This window comes from Channa argus, chromosome 19, assembly GCF_033026475.1.
Source record: "Channa argus isolate prfri chromosome 19, Channa argus male v1.0, whole genome shotgun sequence".
NCBI classification, from domain to species: Eukaryota; Metazoa; Chordata; class Actinopteri; order Anabantiformes; family Channidae; genus Channa; species Channa argus.
In genome coordinates this window covers 22,028,453-22,050,628 of record NC_090215.1, presented here as the reverse complement: position 1 = coordinate 22,050,628, position 22,176 = coordinate 22,028,453, and the positions used below count along the sequence as shown (strand labels likewise).

The 22,176-nt window shown below is 42.0% G+C and overlaps 2 protein-coding genes across 14 annotated transcripts in view; one reads left to right on the top strand and one right to left on the bottom strand.

Annotated features, from left to right (window-relative positions):
- Window positions 1–17,471, top strand: part of lama1 (laminin, alpha 1) — a 41,311-nt gene extending 23,840 nt beyond the window's left edge. The window contains exons 42-63 of one of the 4 annotated variants that reach the window (XM_067486310.1): window positions 2,004–2,120; window positions 3,799–3,972; window positions 4,428–4,582; window positions 4,859–5,002; window positions 6,077–6,210; window positions 6,362–6,509; window positions 6,593–6,717; window positions 6,845–6,995; window positions 7,075–7,219; window positions 7,335–7,476; window positions 7,562–7,676; window positions 8,037–8,189; window positions 8,274–8,425; window positions 8,512–8,706; window positions 14,403–14,586; window positions 14,687–14,793; window positions 14,946–15,135; window positions 15,601–15,750; window positions 15,969–16,122; window positions 16,197–16,330; window positions 16,414–16,627; window positions 16,767–17,471. In XM_067486310.1, coding sequence (XP_067342411.1) covers window positions 2,004–2,120; window positions 3,799–3,972; window positions 4,428–4,582; window positions 4,859–5,002; window positions 6,077–6,210; window positions 6,362–6,509; window positions 6,593–6,717; window positions 6,845–6,995; window positions 7,075–7,219; window positions 7,335–7,476; window positions 7,562–7,676; window positions 8,037–8,189; window positions 8,274–8,425; window positions 8,512–8,706; window positions 14,403–14,586; window positions 14,687–14,793; window positions 14,946–15,135; window positions 15,601–15,750; window positions 15,969–16,122; window positions 16,197–16,330; window positions 16,414–16,627; window positions 16,767–16,921 — 3,338 coding nt within the window. In that variant the 3' untranslated portion in view covers window positions 16,922–17,471. Of the gene's footprint in view, window positions 1–2,003; window positions 2,121–3,789; window positions 3,973–4,427; window positions 4,583–4,858; window positions 5,003–6,076; window positions 6,211–6,361; window positions 6,510–6,592; window positions 6,718–6,844; window positions 6,996–7,074; window positions 7,220–7,334; window positions 7,477–7,561; window positions 7,677–8,036; window positions 8,190–8,273; window positions 8,426–8,511; window positions 8,707–14,402; window positions 14,587–14,686; window positions 14,794–14,945; window positions 15,136–15,600; window positions 15,751–15,968; window positions 16,123–16,196; window positions 16,331–16,413; window positions 16,628–16,766 lie in introns of those variants that run through there. The other 3 variants (XM_067486309.1, XR_010911730.1, XR_010911729.1) reach the window with 3 other exon arrangements.
- Window positions 17,472–17,534: 63 nt separating this feature from the next.
- The window catches only part of LOC137104715 (protein 4.1-like), a 29,658-nt gene continuing 25,016 nt past the window's right edge, over window positions 17,535–22,176 (bottom strand). For 8 of the 10 annotated variants that reach the window (XM_067486311.1, XM_067486316.1, XM_067486314.1 and 5 more), the window contains 5 exons: window positions 21,727–21,768; window positions 21,473–21,571; window positions 21,300–21,380; window positions 20,993–21,109; window positions 17,535–18,431 (listed from right to left, as the gene is read on the bottom strand). In XM_067486311.1, the coding sequence (XP_067342412.1) occupies window positions 20,999–21,109; window positions 21,300–21,380; window positions 21,473–21,571; window positions 21,727–21,768 (333 nt within the window). In that variant the 3' untranslated portion in view covers window positions 17,535–18,431; window positions 20,993–20,998. The other 2 variants (XM_067486315.1, XM_067486313.1) reach the window with 2 other exon arrangements.

Sequence of the window (22,176 nt, the reverse complement as noted above, 5' to 3'; positions counted from 1 at the left end):
CTTTCTACACATGAAACCATTTTGCTGCTTACAAATGCTCACCTCTGCCCTCAACCTAGCTTCCACTACTCTTTCCCACAACTTCATTGTTTGGCTCATCAGCTTTACTCCTCTGTAGTTGCCACAGCTCTGCATATCTCCATTGTTCTTAAAAATGGGCACCAGTACACTTCTCCTCCAGTCCTCCTGCATCCTCTCACTCTCCAAGATCTTGTTAAACAAACTAGTTAGAAACTCTACGGCCACCTCTCCTAGACACATACATACTGCTACAGTTATCAGGACCAACTGCCTTTCCACTCTTCATCCTCTTCAACGTCCTCCTCACTTCACTCTTACTAATCTTTGCTACTTCCTGCTCCACACCAGTCACCTCTTCTACTCTCTGTTCTCTTTCATTTTCCTAATTCATCAACTCTTCAAAGTTCTCCTTCCTTCTTCCCATCACACTCCTTGCACCTGTCAATACATTTCCATCCTTATCTCTAATCATACTAACCTGCTGCACATCCTTCCCATCTCTATCTCTTTGTCTCACTACCCTTTACAAATCCACCTTTCCCTCTTTAGTGTCCAACCTAGCATACAAGTCCTCATATGCTCTTTGCTTGGACTTTGCCAGTTCTACCTTCACCTTATGCTGCATCTCCCTGTACTCCTGTCTACTATCTTCAGTCCTCTCAGTGTTTCACTTCTTTTTAGCTAACTTTATCCCTGTATTCACTCCTGAACTTCCTCGTTTCACCACCAAGTCTCCTTGTCCACTTTTCAATTTAAACACACAGAGTACCCTCCTACTTGTCTCGGCTGATCACATTAGCTGTAGGGGTCCAGTCATCTGGAAGCACCTCCAGATCACCCAAAGTCTTTCTCAGTTCCTCCCTGAAAACTACACAACATTCTTCCACTACTTTGTCCTCTGCTCTGCCTTTTTACTTCTTCATCTTCCTCACCACCAAAGTCATTTTACACACCACCATCCTGTGTTGTATGCAAAGTATTGGTAGGGGAGAGTGTAGCCAGTCACTGATCTCTTTCAGATTACAACTTCGACACAAGATGTGGTCCACCTGAGTGCTTCTACCGCCCCTCTTATATGTCACCCTGCCTTTTCTGAAATAAAGTGGATTAAAGTGTTCACCACCATCTCCCACCATCTCTCCTTCTCCGTTTCTGTCCTGAAGAACAAACCTGACCATCACATTCTCATCACCTCTGTTCCCTTAACCTACATGTCCATTGAAATCTGCACCAATCACCACTCTCTCACCTCTGGGGGTGCTTTGCATCACTTCATCTAACTCACTCCAGAATTTCTCCTTCTCTTCTAACTCACATCCTACCTGTGGGACATAACCACTAACAACATTGAACATCACGGCTTCAATTTCCAGCTTCAGACTCATCACCCTGTCTGACTCTTTTTACCTCAAGGACATTCCTCACAAACTCCTCTTTCCGGATAACTCCTACTCCATTCCTACGCTCTTCCTATTCCGACCCATGGTAAAACAACTGGAACCATGCTCCTAAGCTTCTAGTCTTGCTACCTTTCCACCTGGTCAGTATATCCACCTTCCTTTTCTGCATCATGTCAACCAACTCTCTATCCTTCCCTGTCATAGTCCCAACATTCAAAGTCCTACTGTCAGTCCTACACGTTTGGCTTTCCTCTTCTCTCTCTGGCTATGAACACGCCTTCCTCCTGTCCTTCTTTGACCAATGGTAGCCCGAGTTCCACCGGTACCCTGTAGGTCAACAGCACCGGTGGCTGTCGTTAACCCGGGCCCCGACCGATCCGGTATGGAAGTAATTTTTGGTGTGAAAGTCATGATTCACATGTTTAGTTTGGCATGTGTTCTACGTTGGATCCCCTTCCTGACACAACCCATTGCATTTATCCAGACTTGGGACTGGCACAAGTAGGCACTGGCTTGTGCCCCCTTGCGGTTGCATTTTTACTAACCCTAACTTACATTTACTAATGTTCTTCTCTCATTTAGAGCTGCAGCTGAATGTCTCCATGGCAACCAGCCAACTAGGATTGGTCAGAGAGGGTGTCCTTAACTACAGCCTGCGCATCCGTCGACCACTCACAGAGCTGCAGAGCATCATTAATGGTGAGTTCCTCATGCATTCATTTATTGATTATAATCAGTGTGTTAATGTATCAATAAACACTGTTGGGAAAGTTATGTGAGAAGTAATGTATTACATATTACTTTTACTGTATTATTTCATTAAAATATACTAAGTTACAATATTACTTTTAAAGACAATAACTTATTACTTTTGCTAAACATCCCCATGAACGTGCCAAAATGTAACAGACTTGTCTAATAGAAGAGCATTGTCGCCCCCACGGAAAGAGAATTGGCACAAATTTAGAAAACAGAATTTCAATTCAACTTTATTTATATCACGCCAATTCACAACAAAGTCATCTCAAGGCACTTTACAGAAAAAAAGTAAAGACTATAAAGATGTATAGAGAAAACCCAACAACCTCCCCTTGAGCAAGCCCTAGGCAACAGTGGAGAGGAAAAACTTTGTCTTTAATGGAAGAAACCTCCAGCAGAACCAGACTCAGGGTGGGTGGCCATCTGCCTTGAATGGTTGGGGTGAGTGAAAAGTGGAAAGAGAAGCAACAAGAAAACATCGGCCAGGTTGGTAGGATGAGTAGCGGCATACAGGAAAACACACAGCTCCAAAGCCGGGGAAACCTGTAGAAAGGGACAGAGAGAAGGAGACTTAAAAGGAGAAATACAACTACTGGATAAAACACACAGTTTATATTAAGTTAATATTATACAGTGGTGACAATTGTTGGGTGAGAGGAGAGGAGAGAGGGACAAGGTGAGGAAAGGAGTTCGGTACATCTGTTTGATTACATCAACTTCATAGGCCTATGGTACATAGCCTGTTTTTAAAGATAGATTAATGATATCTAATATGAACTTATCTATTGATGGTTAAGCTTCTATGAGTAGTCTAGTTGGAATAGGGTCTAGTAGACAGGTTTTTAGTTTAGATGAGGTAATAATTGAAGTTAGCTCAGTGAGATCTATGGGTAAAAAGCAGTCTAAGAGAGATTGGGGTCTTATTGATGATTTTAGCACTGTTGTACATGAAGATTTATTTGTAATATTTGGGGGGAGGATTTATGTATTCAGAAAAGATTTATGTATTCATTTTTTCCAGAATACATTTATTACCGCATAAACAGTAATATTACAGATAATGCTTTATATTACTGCATTACTTTGAAAGGTTTTATTGTGTAATGTTTGTACTTTAGCAATGTGTTATCTTCACGTGTAAAGGTGTTTTAACTAATTATAGACTAATATACAATTGCAAACTGATGAGCAGTCTCCCAGTTTTAAAGCAATTATCTAACTATCTGAGAAGGTTTTCAATCAGAAACCAAAAAGTACATCACAGTACAGAACCATTTTTTTCTGAGCCCTTTCCAGACATGAATTGCTTTCCATTAATTAGATGGCACCTGAACATTTTGTTTTTAGGTCTGGATGTGCACATTGCTTATTTTTCTATAAAAATAGCAGTGACAAACTTACTAAGTCAGACCTCGTGACAACACAGCATAAGTCAGAAGTTAGTGTAAAGGAGTAATTTGTTGGGTTTTCTCTGAAAAGATCTTGATGTTATTATGTAAAGTACGTTGATTATCTTTGCAGTAATTTAATGTTATGAAATCAAATAATTTTATGATGACTAATGGTGTATTGATGAAAGACTGACATTTTGATCACTGTTTACTACAAGGCTCTTCAGCCCCCCTGCAGCAGACTCAGCTTCAGGCTGCAACAGCACACTCTGGCCTGCAGGTAGCGTTGCAGCGGCTGCAGATGCTCAGAAACCAGTTGCAGGATTCTTCAACTGTAGTTAAAAAAACCAACAACAATGTGAGAGAGGCCAATCAACTATTGACACACACACACTCAGCAGGTCTGTCAAAATGTTTCATTATGTTTGATAAACACAATCCTTTTTTAAATTTAAAGGAAGCCTTCAGTGATTTTGAACTCCCCTCTCTTGGTTCTAGTTTGGGTTGTACATGTACATAAATGCCACTAAACTTCCCTTTGACTTCCTTATATCAAAATATCTCTCTACTTCTAGCTTAAAAATGCCTCTATATGACATAATTTGGAGGAACCTTCAGTTCAATTTATGTTATCTTGTTGCTCAAACTATGAAGGTTCCATGTGCTTTTCCAGAGCTTGTTAAGATGACATTATCTGAAATCCTAATAATAAAAAACTCCCCCAGTTGTCAGAGGAATCTGGAGGAGTCAGGGGGAATTTTTAACACATTATTGTTCATTTACACCCTAAACTAAAGTCATAGAGAGCAAGTTGAAATTTGGTGAAGTCGATCTTTAAAATTTTCTTTTAACTCAGCCAATGAGGCACAGCGTAGGCTGGAAGAAGTGGAGCATCGTACACAGCATCTGATGGAGCGGATAAAGCCACTGGGTTTGCTGGGAGAAACGCTGAGCAGGAACCTGTCTGAGATCAGAGCGCTAATTGATCAGGCCCGGCGACAGGCTGCATCGGTAATAAACCCATGTATACAGAAATACTGTGATGCAGCTGAGGTAACAACACTGGTGCAAAACAGCATAATGTTAACATGCTAACATTAGAAGGGCAGTACACTGGTGGAGTAGTTAGCACTGCTGCCTCACAGCAAGAAGGTTGCAGGTTTACATCCCTGACCAACCGTGTCCTTACTCTGTGGAGTTTGTTGATTTTCCATCAATATATATAACAAAATACTACTTTTAATTCTGATGAGGATGATAATGATGTATGAATGATATTTTGATCAGATCAAGGTGGCAGTTCAGGCCAACAGAGGCTGTGTTCGGGCTTACAAACCCGAGATTCAGTCAAGTAACTTCAACACTCTGAGTTTGATCTTGAAGACGACGAGTCCAGTAAACCTGCTGTTCTACCTGGGCGGCAATACAACGGTAAAAACGCAACCCAACACACACTTCCTGTGAATAAGTGTAGAAACAAGAGTATATTTTACTGTGGTTTGGCAATCAGGATATTTGATGGGTATCCCAGAAACCAAGTTTAGCAAACACTGAGCTTAAACCTGAACTCTGAGTTGATTAACCCTGATTTGGAGTTTAAACAGCGATCACCAGTCAAGCTCAGAAACTATTGTTCGCTATGGCAAAAGACAAATAATGAGCAGAGCTGGCATTTTAATCCAGTTGAGTTTGAAATGTTAATGGGTTACATTAATTCTAATTTACGGTATCTATAAAAACCCAGTTGTGGCAGTGAAAGATGTGGAAGAAAAGAGATAATAACTAAACACTGTCTAGGATTCCTGCTCTTAAAGAAATTATTTTCCAAGAGATTAAAATTTTACTCTTTCCCCCATTTTCTAATCGTCTAAAAAAATCCAGGTTTTCCATAATGGGAAGTCTGTTACATTTTATGTAATATTGTGGTTTTATTGATATTGCAGAATGGATGTTCAAATGCTCAAATCATATTGGTTCTTATAAAAATTTTGTTACATTTATTTGTTGCACTTGGAAACAGCACAAATCTAACAAAAATAACAGAGTTTCTACAGAGAGCTCTGTTTATGACCTTATTTGCATTTAGTCATTTATGAGATGGTTTTATCGGAAGCGACTTACAAAAGTTAGTTTTTTGTAAGTTACTACTTGAAAAAAAAAAAAACTCACTTTTTGTTTTACGTAAGATGAATTTAAGGTCCAGAGAGGAGAAGCAACATTTCTGGGAGCATGTACAATGAAAACAGAAAATGGAAAGCAACGTGAGAAAGAGGGGGACAGTGCAGGGGTATAGTGGTTAATCCACTTTTTAAAACTAAATGTTCATCTACATTACACTCATCATTATTCACTAATTGTCGTTACTATAATAGGAATGTTGTAATGTGGCTAATTAGAATAAAGCCTGAATCCAGCCTGTTATATTCATAAATCATGTAGAACAGAAAACAACCCTGAGCTTTTCACTAAATCCATTTTCTTTATTGATGTGTGTTGTGTGCTCAGGTGGACTATTTGGCTGTAGAGATGCATGATGGGAAGGTGTCTCTTGTGTGGGATGTGGGTTCCGGCAGCACCAGACTGGACTATCCTGAACTGGACATTACCAACAACAGGTGGACCAGGATCAACGTCACACGGTGGGCACATGCCAACACACAGAAAATGTGATCACAGACTCATTGAGTTGAGTTTGTTATGTTTAGTGCTGACATATTCTTGATTCTGTGATATTCTATATCTGTGATTATATCACAGAATCACAATGTATTGGTGTAATGGTTTTGGCAGGTTTGGGGCCCATGCCTCCCTCTCAGTCCATCAGCTGGACTCTGCTCCCGCGCCAGCAGTAACGGCAACATCACCAGGACCCTCCAGAGTTTTAGACGTGGACAGGAATACGATAGTTCACATCGGAGGACTGGCAGCACACAGTAAGGTAACTGATAGGTCAGCTGTGCAGGTGTATTTGAAGTGAACATGTGAGATGTGAACAGGTGGTAACTCTGTATGTGATGTCAGAGTCCCGAAGCACTGAGGGCCTCCACTTTCCAGGGCTGTGTGGGTGAAGCTATGCTAAACGAGAAAAATATTGGACTGTGGAACTACATCAGCAGAGAGGGAGAGTGTGGAGGCTGCTTCAGCAGGTAACGTTTATGACCAAAGATGTGCCTACATTGGTAGATTTTATAAGGAAATTTTGAATTATTGAGACTTCACAAATATAAAGTCTGTCTCCCCACCTCACTGTTTCTTTACCTGTCTTTCCTGTAGCCCTCAAGTGGAGGGGACATCATTTCACTTTGATGGATCTGGGTTCTCAGTGGTGCAGAAGTCTCTGAGGGCAACCTCCACCTCTGTGGTGCTACTGTTTAAGACTCTGTCACCAAGTGGTTTACTGCTCTACCTTGCCTCCAACAACACTGTATGACCTGAACATGCTTTTATTCAGGCTTTTATTTTGAAGGAGACAAACATATGACCTGACTTCCTGTCTTCTGCAGCGAGATTACCTGTCTCTGGAGCTGGTGGAGGGAAGAGTTCGTCTGACTTTTGACCTAGGCTCAGGAGCCCTGATCCTGACCTCCAACCGGAAGTACAACACTGGGGCATGGTATAAAATCACGCTGCAGAGGAACAAGCGTAAAGGTACAAGAACTACTACTATTGTCTGATACAATATCAGATGAAGTAGGGGTAATCAGCAGAGGTGTTGACTGTGTGGGGGCACTGCTTACACTGCCTGATGGTGCTCTGTCTTCAGGATACCTGTCCATCATGGCTGCTGACCAATCAACAGAAAAGGAGGTATTGGAGGCAGAATCTGCAGGGACAGCTTCTGATCTGAACCGCTCAGACCATGACCCTATATACATCGGTGGGCTTCCTGCCTCCAGACCCATCAGGTCAGTGTGTTATGTCACCAGGTGGGGGTGGATTAATGTCACAGGGTGCAAAAACTCACCTTTCTCTCACTTGTATGGTTGCTAGGCGACAGGTGGTTTCCAGGTCGTATGTCGGCTGTATCAAGAATGTGGAAATTGCTCGGTCTAATTTTGACCTGCTGAGAGATGCGTACGGGGTCAGGAAGGGCTGCATTCTCAAGGTACTAAAAATACACACACACACACACACACACACACACACACACACACACACACACACACACACACACACACACACAAACACACACACACACACACACACAAACACACACACACACACATATATATATATATATATATATATATATATATATATATATATATATATATATATATAATTTTGTATATTTTATCCAAAGAAGTATTGATCAATATTAAATCTCAGGGCAACAAAACCAGAACTTGTTAATGTGTCCGATAGACATCACCTGCAATCACCTGAAACAAACTGGCCAGTAATAACTCTGATTTATTGGCGATCACTGTTATTAATAATGCATCATTCTGATTGGCTTTCCCAGGCAGTGCAGAGCGTGTCAATAGTGGGTGGTGGCTTTGTTCAGGTGACTCCCCCATCACTTGGGCATGAGCCGGAGCTTCTCTTCTCCTTCTCCTCCAACAACCAATCAGGAGTCCTGCTGGCTGCTTTCAGTGACACCCACTCAAACAGAAAGGTGAGCTCACTGGGCATACCTGAACACCTAGTTCATACACCTCTAAAGACAATGTGAAACTCTAACTTGTAAGTGTACGTACAGTACTTCCTTTCAGTTCACCTGGTCTCAGGTGCAGTGGAGATGGAGCTTGGGGAGTTGGGTGGGGCCAGTCGGAAGCTGATGGTGATGAAACCTGATGAAGGATCCTTCAGTGATGGAAAGATACACTCTGTGATTATTACCATCAGCAGGAAGTAGGTGTTACTGAGTAAACCTGCACTTATCTGACCTGTCTGATGAACATTGACTAACCTGTCATTATATCACTTGTCTGGCTCAGATATCTTTCTCTGCAGGTGGACGAAGACCACCTAAAATCGATCCATCTGTTGCCAGGTGGATTTTCTCCTTTCTCATCGGCCTCCTTTTTCATTGGTGGGATTCCCCTGGGGGAGGAGTACCGTCTGCCAATCAGATTACAGGGTTTATCCAGGTGGTTTAGAGGGTGCATCCAGCACCTAGTGGTGGGCAGAACGTAAGTATTACTTTCAGGTTAGTTTTAGGGTGACCCCAAGTGCAACAAGGCGGGAGGGGTTATGGTGAGCAAATTAGTTTTACTGACAATAAAAACTAAAAACAAAAAACAATAAACAATAAAACTACAAACATATGATGAGGCTAATTAACCAAGGAGAGAATGAGAGAGCTAACGAGAACTAAAACAACGATACCCGGAAGTAACAACACTGGAAAGCTAAACATAAACGTAACACCTTAACTAGACAAACCTACACTACAGAACAAATAATACCCATAAGTGTAAGCCAAAAACACAGAAAATGACTAAGACACAAAATGCTAATCAAATCAAACCTCAGACCAAAGATACAGGTAACAGAGTCAGGAGTCCAAAAACCATAAGAAAGATCAGCCAGGAGATGATGCATGGATAACCAGGTTGAAACAAAGACGAAGATCCAGCAGAGAACCAATGGGAGAGCATGGTTTAAAAATGCAGTGGGAACAGATGAAACTGTAAATGTAAAACAATTGTGAACATTGACGACTGGTGAAGCTGGAGAAATTAACTGGTGACAGAAAGTGTTGAAAAGGGGTACAACAACAACAACTCCAAGACAGGAAGTGAATATGAGTGCCAGATCATGACAATTGCATACAGTTCTTACTCACTCATTCACTACTCTCTAAACACCTCCTTTTCCTTTCGGCTGTTCCCTTTCAGGGGTCGCCACAGCGAATCATGTGCCTCCATCTAACTCTGTCCTCTGCATCCTCTTCACTCACACCAACTAACTTCATGTCCTCCCTCACTACATCCATAAATCTCCTCTTTGGTCTTCCTCTAGACCTCCTGCCTGGCAGCTCCAACCTCAGCATCCTTCTACCGATATATTCACAATGTCTTCTCTGAACATGTCCAAACCACCTCAATCTGGCCTCTCTGACTTTATCTCCAAAACATCTAACATGAGGTGTCCCTCTGATGTACTCTTTTATCACACAACACACCTGACACTTTTCTCCACCCGTTCCAACCTGCCTGCACTCGCCTCTTCACCTCTTTTCCACACTCACCGTTCCTCTGAACTGTTGACCCTAAGTACTTAGTGTCCTGCACCTTCTTCACCTCTGCTCCCTGTAACCTCACCGTTCCACCTGGGTCCCGCTCATTGACACACATGTATTCTGTCTTGCTGCGGCTTAGCTTCATTCCTCTGTTTTCCAGAGCAGACCTCCACCTCTCTAGATTTTCCTCCACCTGCTCCCTGCTCTCACTACAAATCACAATGTCATCTGCAAACATCATGGTCCATGGAGATTCTTGTCTAACCTCATCTGTCAGTCTGTCCATCACCAGAGCAAACAAGAAGGGGCTCAGAGCCGATCCTTGATGCAGACCCACCTCCACCTTGAACTCCTATGTCACACCTACAGCACACCTCACCACTGTCTTACAGCTCTCATACATGTCCTGCACCACTCTAACATACTTCTGCCACTCCAGACGTCCTCATACAATACCACAGCTCCTCTCTCGGCACCCTGTCATACGCTTTTTCTAAATCTACGAAGACACAATGCAACTCCCTATGACCTTCTCTGTACTTCTCCATCAGCATCCTCAAAGCAAATACTGCATCTGTTGGACTCTTTGTAGGCATGAAACCATATTGCTGCTCACAAATGCTCACCTCTGCCCTTAGCCGAGCTTCCACTACTCTTTCCCACAACTTCATTGTGTGGCTCATCAGCTTTATTCCTCTGTAGTTGCCACAGCTCTGCACATCTTCTTTGTTCTTAAAAATTGGTACCAGTACACTTCTCCTCCAGTCCTCTGGTATCCTCTCACTCTCCAAGATCTTGTTAAACAAACTAGTCAGAAACTCTACTGCCACCTCTCCTAGACACTTCCATACCTCCACAGGTATGTCATCAGGACCAACTGCCTTTCCGCTCTTCATCCTCTTCAACGCCCTCCTCACTTCACTCTTACTAATCTTTGCTACTTCCTGCTCCACACCAGTCACCTCTTCTACTCTTCGTTCCCTTTCATTTTCCTCGTTCATCAACTCTTCAAAGTATTCCTTCCTTCTTCCCATCACACTCCTGGCACCTGTCAATACATTTCCATCCTTATCTTTAATCACCCTAACCTGCTGCACATCCTTCCCATCTCTATCTCTTTGTCTGGCCAACCTGTACAAATCCACCTTTCCCTCTTTAGTGTCCAACCTAGCATACAAGTCCTCATATGCTCTTTGCTTGGCCTTTGCCAGTTCTACCTTCACCTTATGCTGCATCTCCCTGTACTCCTGTCTACTCTCTTCAGTCCTCTCAGTGTTTCACTTATTTTTAGCTAACTTCTATCCCTGTATTCACTCCTGAACTTCCTCGTTTCACCACCAAGTCTCCTTGTCCACTTTTCAATTTAAACACACAGAGTACCCTCCTACTTGTCTCGGCTGATCACATTAGCTGTAGGGGTCCAGTCATCTGGAAGCACCTCCAGATCACCCAAAGTCTTTCTCAGTTCCTCCCTGAAAACTACACAACATTCTTCCACTACTTTGTCCTCTGCTCTGCCTTTGACTTCTTCATCTTCCTCACCACCAGAGTCATTTTACACACCACCACCCAGTCTCCTTGTCCGCTTTCCTCTTTCCAGATGACACACCGAGTACCCTCCTACCTGTGTCCCTGATCAAATTAGCTGTAGTAGTCCAGTCATCTGGAAGCACCTCCAAACCACCCAGATTCTGTCTCAGCTCCTCCCTGAAAACTACACAACATTCTTCCTTTTTCAACTTCCACCACTTCGTCCTCTGCTCTGCCTTAGTCCTCTTTATCTTCCTCACCACCAGCATCATTTTACACACCACCATCCTGTGTTGTCTGGCTACACTCTCCCCTACCAATGCTTTACAGTCACTGATCTCTTTCAGATTACAGCGTCTACACAAGATGTAGTCTACCTGAGTGCTTCTACCTCCGCTCTTGTACGTCACCCTATGTTTCTGCCTCATCTGAAAGAAAGTGTCTACTACAGCCATTTCCATCCTCTTTGCAAAATCAACCACCATCTGACCTTCTGCATTCCTGTCCTGAACATCAAACCTGCCCATAACAGTCTCATCACCTCTGTTCCCTTCACCTACATGCCCATTGAAATCTGCACCAATGTCCACTCTCTCACCTCTTGGGATGCTCTGCATAACTTCATCTAACTCACTCCAGAATTTCTCCTTCTCTTCTAACTCACATCCTACCTGTGGGGCATAACCACTCACAACATTGAACATCACCCCTTCAACTTCCAGCTTCAGACTCATCAACCTGTCTGATACTCTTTTCACCTCTAGAACATTCCCCACAAAATCCTCTTTTAGTATAACTCCTACTCCATTTTTCCTCCTATCTGACCCATGGTAGAACAACTTGAACCCTGCTCCTAAGCTTCTAGCCTTGCTACCTTTCCACCTGGTCTCCTGGACACACAGTATGTCCACCTTCCTTCTCTGCATCATGTCAATCAACTCCCTAGCCTTCCCTGTCATAGTACCAACATTCAAAGTCCCTACTGTCAGTCCTACATTCTTAGCTTTCCTCTTCTCTCTCTGCCTACGAACACACCTTCCTCCTCTTCTTCGTCTTCGACCAACAGTAGTCCAATTTCCACCGGTACCCTGTAGGTCAACAGCACCGGGGGCGGTCGTTGTTAACCCGGGCCCCGACCGATCCGGTATGGAAGTCTTTGTCACGATTCGCATGTTTGATTTGGCATGTATTTTACGTCAGATGCCCTTCCTGCCACAACCCTCTGCATTTATCCAGACTTGGGACTGGCACAAGAAGACACTGGCTTGTGCCCCCTTGCGGTTGCATTACTACTCTCTAAACACCAACTCTCCATAATATTAGTAGTAGTAGTCTTAATAATGTGTTGGAGGACCTGGGTCAGTATGGCCACTCTGAGCAGTCTGCAACTACATAGCAAATGTAATACACTTTGTACAGACGTGATAGATGTACACGAACTCAATACTCAAATAAAAGGCCTAAAAAGTATTGGCCTAAAAACTTCTCCACTGCAAGTACCACTTTTTACTCAAATCTTTCTCTAGTAAGCATGCTAGGCAGATTATCTACGTTTATTTTAAAGTAAAAAAGTAAACATAACCACTCCAATAAGATAACTATGTATTTTTAAACAATGCTGATTATGGTAATTATGGCAACAAATGTACATTATTTTTATAAAAAGGATCAAAGATCACTTTTGGTAAAGGTGAAGCTGATTTTAACCACTTCCTCTGCTAACTAGGAATGAATTTTCTAACCCGGCATTAAACAAGTCCCAGGACTAAATTATTAAAGAAATCAAGCAATCAGTTAAGACATCTAGCAAATCCGTCACAGCAGAGAATGCTCAGTGAGGTAAAAAAGGACCCTAGAACAGCTAAAGGTTTGGATTTATATCAAGGTGTCCTAAATCATAATGTCAGTTTGGGTGTATGCAAGCTGAACCTCAGACGAAACTGGGTGGTACAGCAGGACAATAAACTAAGGAACAATAAAGTAAATGTTCGATAGACTGGCTTCCTAAGATTCTGGCTGAGCTGAAGCAGTTTTAAAGAAGAGTGGTTCAGAATTCCTTCTGAACATTGTGCAGGTCTAAATCCACAGTTACAATGTTTCCACGAGTTTATTTCCAGTTATTTAAACACTGTTTACATTATTTTCTCCACCATCCTATTGTATATTTGTTGGGTATGTTCCAGAAAGATAAAAAAGATCATGACTTAAATATTATATTTCGTGGATAAGAAATATTGTGTTTGTTGATCTTTGTGTCTTTGATGAAGATCAGATCACATTTTATGACCAATTCATGCTGAAAATCAGAAAAGTACAAATGGTGCCATCAGTTTGTATTGTCACCGTATGTATAAGCTCTAAAAAAAAATGTTTAGGGCTGTAAAACTCTGGTGCATGAAGGTAGAGTGGTTGTCCACCAATCTCACAGTTGTTGGTTTCATCCCCGACTCCTCCGGTCACATGTCGAAGTATCCTTGAGCAAGACACTGAACCCCAACTTAGTTGCCCCCGGTGAGTGTTGGCCAGCTGCATAGAAGCTCCCCCATCAGTGTGTGATTGTGAGTGTCAATGGGTGAATAAGAAGCAGTGTAAAGCGCTTTGAGTGCCAATAGGTAGAAAAAGCGCTGTATAAGTGCAGACCATTTACCATATAAAATTCCACTGGCCTGGCTGCAGGGTGCAAAACATTGTGGGGCTCAGCTAGGGGTGGTCGTGGGTTGAGCATATTAAATTCTTTCATCCATTTTCAGTAAGTATGCTTCAGTAGGTGTATAGCATCGGCACTGTCCTTAGTCAGTGCTCTTCACAGCATTCTTTGCTCCACCTCCTGAAAGTCACATTTCACAGTGTTCACAGTTTTCAGCTCACACCTACATAGAGCTGTGTATGTGTTCATTAGTTATTTTTTGTTATTCAGGCTTACATTTCCTCCAACCTTTCATCTGCAGTGACATCTGCAGATTAACGGCTGGATCAAGTGTTGCTGACTTGCACATGTGACCAACTTCCATCTTTGCACATAGTCCACATAGTGGGAAGATTTACACCAAATTCTGACACTAATACAAAATGATTGTCTCTCTGATTGGTTAACTGGTCAACATCTGTGGGCAGGCTTGTTGACCTATCAAGAGCTGTGAGGTATGAGGGGGCAGAGCTGGACAGCTGCCTATTGGAGGAGAAGCCTGGGGGGGCAGTTCTTCCTGATGACCAAGATGTAGAACCAACTCCGGACCCTGCTCACATGTCTGTAGTTCCCCCCACACACTTGAGCGCCAAGACACTTGGAGAAAAAAGGGTAATAAATACATTTGCTACAGATTTTTGTCATTTATGAACTATGATTCATTGATTATTGTTTAGTTGTCATTGATTATTGGTTATTGTATGTTCTGCAGTGTGCATTGCAGGTGGAACCAAGCTTCCTGTCATCAGCAGCTCAGTTTGGTTTATCTAGAAACAGTCACATGATCTTCATGATCAACCCTAACACTGTCAGAAAGAGGTGAGTCTCCATGGTAACAGTCAATGAGGGCTAGAGTCATAAGGAGGCAGACAATTAGTCATATGGTCTGTGTAAACCTAAACATCTGGCTCACGTGTGTCTCTCTCTCCTCATATTGCGTCATTCTTAATGTCATCCCACTTTGTCCACAGCATATCTGTGAGAATGTTGGTTAGAACCTGGGCTCAAGACGGGATGATCCTCCTCCTGTCTGACTCCAAACAGATGGATTTCATCATCATTAAGCTGACAGGGGGTAGAATTATGATGTCAGCTGACCTGGGAAAAGGCCCTGCTTCCATTACCTCATCTGTTGCAGTTAACAATGGAGACTGGCACACAGTGAGTTAATTAACACTGTACTTATTAACGCACCATAAACTAAGTAGTATTCCTGTAGGGGAAGCAGTGGCTCAGTTTGTAGATTGACTCCCTATCAAGTGTTAGGTTTGGGGGTTCACGGACCAATTCCCTCTGCCTATGTTAACATGACCCTTGGCAAGACATTAAATCCCAAAATGCCCAACCCAGAAAACCTGGTAAAAATTGGGAAGGGTACATCAGGAAGGGCACCAGGTGTAAAAACCTGTGCCAAATCAATTGTCAGACTGCATGATCTACTGTGCCATCACTGAACTTATGAGATAAGTTGAAATATAAGTTGGAACATAAAGTCACACAGTACATGGCAAGGAAAGAACTCAAACATATGTCACTGAGATGCAAAACTAAATTACATTACATGTCGGACTCAACTGGGCAGGTGAGATGCCATGTTAATTGATAATTCACCTCTTTGTCTCCCAGGTGAGTGCTGAGGTCAGCCGGCGGACCATGTCTGTGTCAGTCAATGGTTTGAGTTCAGATTCTGTGACGGTGAAAGGAAATCAGCTGGATGTGGACAACAGACTTTACCTGGGGGGGCTGCCGAACACATTTATCACCAGGCGGATCAATGTATGGCACATTACACCACATACACTTGTGTATCACTCAAAACAGTCAGTTCCACCCTAATGAAGATCACTGTTTAACACCTGTTTAATAGATTTATGTCATTTTAATTTTTACCTGAGAGTCACTTCTGACATATGAACCAGTTGTTACCTGAGCTGTCATAGATCATAGATCTGACCTGCTTTAACTGTCTTTTTTCCAACCTTTGTGTCTGTCAGGTGAGTAAAAGTTTTCCAGGTTGTGTTCAGTCGGTCAGTTTGAATGGAGCCACACTGGATCTGTCTAAACCAGCCTTGCAGCATGATGTTACTTCCTGTTTTATCAAGGACAAGACAGGAAGCTACTTTAATGGCAGTGGCTATGCCATTCTCAGTGAGTCCAAAATGACAAACCTGCTTTAAACCCATTTTATTTGTTCTGGTGTTAACCTGTGTGTGTGGTTGTAGTGCATGATGGGTATAAGGTGGGCTCAGACATGTCAGTGTCTCTGGAGTTTCGAACAAGCCAATCAGACGCAGTGTTCCTGGGAATCAGCAGCGCAAAGGTTGATGCCATTGGTCTGGAGATGATCAGAGGACAGGTGAGCTCAGACTTACCAGTGTTTGTCCAAGAACAGGTGGCGTGGTTGAGGTTAACCTGTGTCTTACCTGTCTTTTCCCTCAGGTTGTTTTTAACGTCAACAACGGGGCAGGTCGAGTGTCTGTGCGTTCAGTCGGCCAGATGCTGTGTGACGGGCAGTGGCACCAGCTGCTGGCCAGAAAAACCAAACACAGCCTAAGTCTGAGTGTAGATGGGCGTAGTTATTCCACCCCTAACCCCTACCCACAATCCACTTCTGCTGAGACCAACAACCCCATCTACCTGGGTGGATTCCCAGGTAAGAAAATGATGATGCTGCTGCTTCATATAACCATGATGTTTTTACACATTTAGTTGTGTTGACTGATGTGGGATTTACCTGTTTATCTCTCTCGCTCTCTACACTCCATTTGTGTCTTTGTTGTATCTCTGTCCAGATGGAGTGAGACAGAACTGCCTGTCAATCAACTCAAGTTTCAGAGGTTGCCTCAGGAATGTTCAGCTCATTAAGTCTCATCTCAGAAACTCTCTTGTCCTGACCTCCGCCCACTTCCTGTTGGGCATCACACCTGACTCTTGTCCCGTTGACTAGCAGCAACCAGCCCTGATCCACTTTTCCACTAATTTGGACATTAATACAGTTTAGGCGCTTTTGTTCTATTATTAGTTTTTGATTTTCTCTGTAACTTTGACCCAACTGCCTGTGCCAGCTTCATTGAAGATTGAAAACTGAACTGATTTCAAGTTCTCATGTTGATCGTTTTACTTTCCATATATTAAAACATTAACACAGTAAAAAAAAGTTTAAAAAAGAGAAACTGATGTAGTCAGGAACTAGTCACACTTTTTTCATGTTTATAAATATGCAGTGAAATTTTTAACAGGTGGGTTTCAGAGAAATCTACTGCAGAACCATAAGTTAAATAAATTTTGCTGACCATTAAAATGTAGTAATGACCTTTTTGTTTAACTTAAGGGGTTATATTATGTATCATATGGTTATATGATGTTCATGGCATTTGTATATTAAGTGTAAACCTGACAAAGAGATGGTTATGGAATCAATAGGTAATCTAAATAATCTGATCGTTTAGTAAGAACAGAGACTGTAACAAGCTGCTGGAGTTAAATGGAATAAAAAATGTTTTCCTGCTGACAAAGAGACAAAGTCATATTAGTTTTGATTTGTTTATTTTACTACAGATTAGTGACACCAAGGGGAGTGGTCAGTTTGTAACATGATCACCAGTGTGGTCTAAGGGGCTAAGCATTTAACATAATATCAAAGAGGATTGGTTAGTTAGGGTTCACAAAGAGTGTTATCAATAAATAAATAATTTAAATCGATACATAGATGAATTAAATAAATTGTGAGGGTTTCCATGGTGAAAAAAATGGCACATTACTATTGTATTCTGGGTAAATACAGAGCTAAATTTAGCTGCTATACAGTTAGTGGCTACATTGCCAGCATTCACGCTACTTTGCATTTGAGACAAAAAAATAGTTTGCATCCGACTTGCAGACTGAAAGATCCAGAATGATCGCCTGCTGAGCCAGGTGAGTATTAGGTGAGACAAATTAAATTGTATTACCTGTCATTCATCACACAATGAGCAAACACATCTCAGCTGATAAACTGATCAGAGGTCTGCTTGGGAAGTCAGGCGTGTGGAGGTGGAGCTTGGTAAAAAACAACGTATCTGCAGCAGTAGATCTATGGTGAAAGTATATTCAAGGTTAAAGGGGTCTGGTTGATCGGTTGCTATAGGAACCTTTTGATGGCATCACAGCTGTATCTGTCTCTAACCTGTTTCTCACCTGTTTAAGTCTCATTTAATGTTTTAAATTCAGATTTATCTCTTTGTCTAAAATGTCATAACAGTTCTCGGCTAAATGTAATTATATTAAAAGCTAGTGCTATCTGAAGCTAACTTAATGACAGGCCCCACCTCTCGTTGGGCAGACAGGTGTGTGTGTGTGCGCATTCTGGTATACATGCATGTGTGTGTTTGGTGTCAATCATCAGATCCATTAGAATCCTTTTGGTATATGTCTGGATTACAACTCCCATGATGCACCAAAGGCTTCAGCATTCATTCCTGAAAGACAGAAGCAGCTGTAAGCTGGAACAGAACGTGACATATTGCACAGAAAGACAAGAACATGTGAGCAAACTGCGGCAGAGAGATCTTAAATAAACACAGACTCTGAGAGAAACAGCTGGATTCTGGTCGTCACATTCCCAACTCACAAATACTACTATTTATCAAAGCTATAATGATACCAATTAACTGATTCCCCCCAGAATGACACCGGAACACCTGGACTTTTGTTATGGTTACACAGGAGGTGAAATACACAGACAACACCTGACAATAAGACAGGGAGCAGACATGTTTTAACAATATCAAACATTTACAAGTCGTAGTTCTAGTAGAGATGACCCTACTAGCAGCCTGGTGGCTCAATGGCTGTAACATCAAGCTGGGATGTGGAAATCTCCTGTGTTAAATTTCAGCCCATGCACCAAGTGTTTCCTTGACTTTTCTGTAAATTAACTTATATAACCAGGTTGCTCAGAGAAATCAGCTTTGTCAGGTAATCAAGAATGTTCAGCTCAACGGTAGAAACTTGATTTGTCCTCCACTTCAGACTTATTTTAGAAGCCCAGCATACAGATTTCAACCGTAGTGACAGAAAACACCGCTTCCTGAATTTTTTTCATGTTGTTCATGGGGCTGCTGAGTGACAGTGGTGAGGGCTAGAGGACAAGAGAGGAGAAATATGCTGTCAGACCATATTGTTAGTCTAGATGGCATAACTCTGACATCCAGTACTGCAAGGAAACTTGGAGTTATATATATATATATATATATATATATATATATATATATATCCCATACCTCACACATAAAACAAATCTCTAGAACAGCCGTCTTCCACCTACAAAACGTTGAAAAAATTAGGAGTATCATGTCTCAAACTGATGCCACAAAAACTAGTGCATGCCTTTGTTACTTCTAGGTTCGACTACTCTAATTTCCTAATTTCAGGATGCCCCAGTAACTCCCTAAAAAGCCTGCAAATAATCCAAAATGCTGGAGCAAGAGTACTGACTATAATTAACAGGAGAGATCATAATTCTCCCATTAAATCTACAATAGAATTCAAAACCCTGCTTCTTACATATAAAGCTCTGAATAATCAGGCTCCATCATATCTAAAAGACCTCATAGTACTAGATCATCCCAGTAGACTACTTCGATCTCAGAATGCAGGTCTACTTGTGGTTCCCAGAGTTTTCTAAAAGTAGAATGGGAGGCAGAGCCTTTAGCTATCAAGCTCCTCTCCTGAGGAACCAGCTACTAGTTAAGATTCAGGAAGCAGGCACCCTATCTACTTTTAAGTCTAGGCCTAAAACCTTCCTCTTTGATAAAGCTTATAGTTAGTTATAGAGATGCTCCTATAAGCTTAGACTGCTGGGTGACCCACTCGCGGATGAATGGAGCTACTTTCCTTCTCTCTTTTACCACTGTATGACAATAACTTTGTGTGTTCTTTCTCCCCTAGTTGTCTTTTCCTTTCTGCAGGTGTCCTGGAACTGCATGTTTTTTAGTGTGCAGCTACTGGTCCTACCAACCTGCCCAATGTTTTGTTGTTCTGTTTTGTGTTTTGTTCTTCTCGCTTTTTTAATTTCTCTATTTTTAAATTGAATTAAATTGAAAACTGAATAGATCCTGGACAGACTGCAGACTTGCAGAGGAAAATTGAGCTAATGTCAAATACTGTCATTGATGTCATAAATGTCAAAGATGTTAAACAGCACAACAGAAAAACCTAACCCAGTCTGGAATAGATGCACTGGCCAAGACTGGTCCCATCAGTCATAACAAGCAGTTGTCAGGTGTGTCATCACCTTATATACCTGTGCCTTTGAATTAACCAGTGAGCTTGATTTACAGGGTATATGATGTGACGACCAGCCCACAGTTAGAGCTGGGGAAGGCCTGGCTAAGCAAGCCAGCATTCATGCATGCTCATGCTAATTACCCTGCTAGCATTGGAAAATCTATAATATAAGTATAGCGTGGTAATGTCACCAATTTCTGACTCTGATGAATTGGATCTATATTCTTCCTCAACACTACAATATCATCATAAGAACAAGAGCCATTTCCAGAACCAAACCAGAACCAGTGTTGGATACAGGTGAACAACAAACGGCTGTCTTAAAAGGAACAATTGTTAATGTTGCTATCACAACATGTTAACATAGCATTGAATGTCAATGTCAGACCTCCAGCAGATTACTGATCAGATGAGTGAACAGAACATTCTGTCCAATCAGATCAATACATTCTCCTGCAGGTTTTCACTGACCAATCACCACATATCAACTATCTTCTTGTGTTTGGACATGGGCTGTGTCTGAAATTACTCAATATTAACAACAAAATTTGTGTTCTTGGATGTACTGCTACAATCGCACAATGCAATGCTCCATCTTTTTACTGCTCAGCACCTAGTGAACTACTCAGTGAATATCATACAACAACGAATAAGTGTATAGGGAGTGATTTCAGACAGCCAATGTATGCTTCCATGCACCAGCCAATCAGCATCAAGCTTCAAACTGTGGGGGGGCTGAAACACCTGTTACCTGTGACTAATTGATCACATGATCAGGGGAAACTTCAGTTTCTTTGTGGACGACAACTCGTGTGACTGACAGTTCAGGATGCTGCTGCCGTGCCTCGCTGAGCACCACTGCCAGAGCCTTTCAGGAGAGACACAGGGTCAGACCAGGTCCAGGACCAGGTGTAAATTAACCTTGGATTGACTAGACCCAGATCTGTCCCAGGTCAGTGCAGATCTGCCACTGGTTAAACCAGGTCTTTCAGTAGGTTAATCTAATTTCTTTATCTTCACTTAGTTTTCAGGTTTTTCACATTTTACTGTGACATTACCTGGTCATGGTCGATTTCTGTGTCCCCAGAAATAACAATTCTCTTCTCAATTCTGGTCTCAGAGATTCCTCCTTTTACCGTCTAAACCCAAAGACACAGAAAGTGATTTTGTTTTAACAGTGAGCATGGTTGGTTACCAAGATGACACATTACCATTGTGATCTATGTGTTACCTTAGTGATGTGTGTGGTTGTGCTGGTGGTCGATGTCTCAGCTGTGAAGGTCTGGGAGCTCATCAGAAGACCTGCAGGAGGACCAGAGTCCGCTTGGCTCTGTGTAATTAATCAATAAAAAGACAGATTTGCTCAGGAAACAGAAAGTGGTGAAACAGAAAAATGTATTTTAACTGCAGACAATTAATTTCATAAAAGTTGCTATGGAACCAATTGCACTGATGAATAGACTATAATAACAGAGACTTCCTCACCCCCGGAGCTTCGTATGTGAGAGTCTTCCTCAGCACTGGGACCTGAAACATTCACACATTATAGTGAACAACATCATTATAGCTAGTTGCAAAGTCTCTGTGTCTGTGTAAAATCTCTATGGTTCAGAACTTTCTAACTGGTCTCTGTAAACTAGTCTAAACTGTAAAAAGCTTACTGTTTACAAAGGGCAGGATTCTTCACCAATTGCACTTATTGGTTATACTGGAATGGGATTTACTCAGGCAGGTGTGAATGGGGTAGGTTTTGGTGGGACTGTTATCAACTGGGAAAGATTTTACAGAGGGCAGATTTCACTGGGAAAGGTATTACTGGTTTCACTGGGGAAAAAGTCACTGGTTTAACTGGGAGGGTTTACTTTGCTGGGGCAGGTGTTTAATCTTCAGGTGTTACCTCCTGCAGAGATTTGGACTCTTCATGATCATCACTGT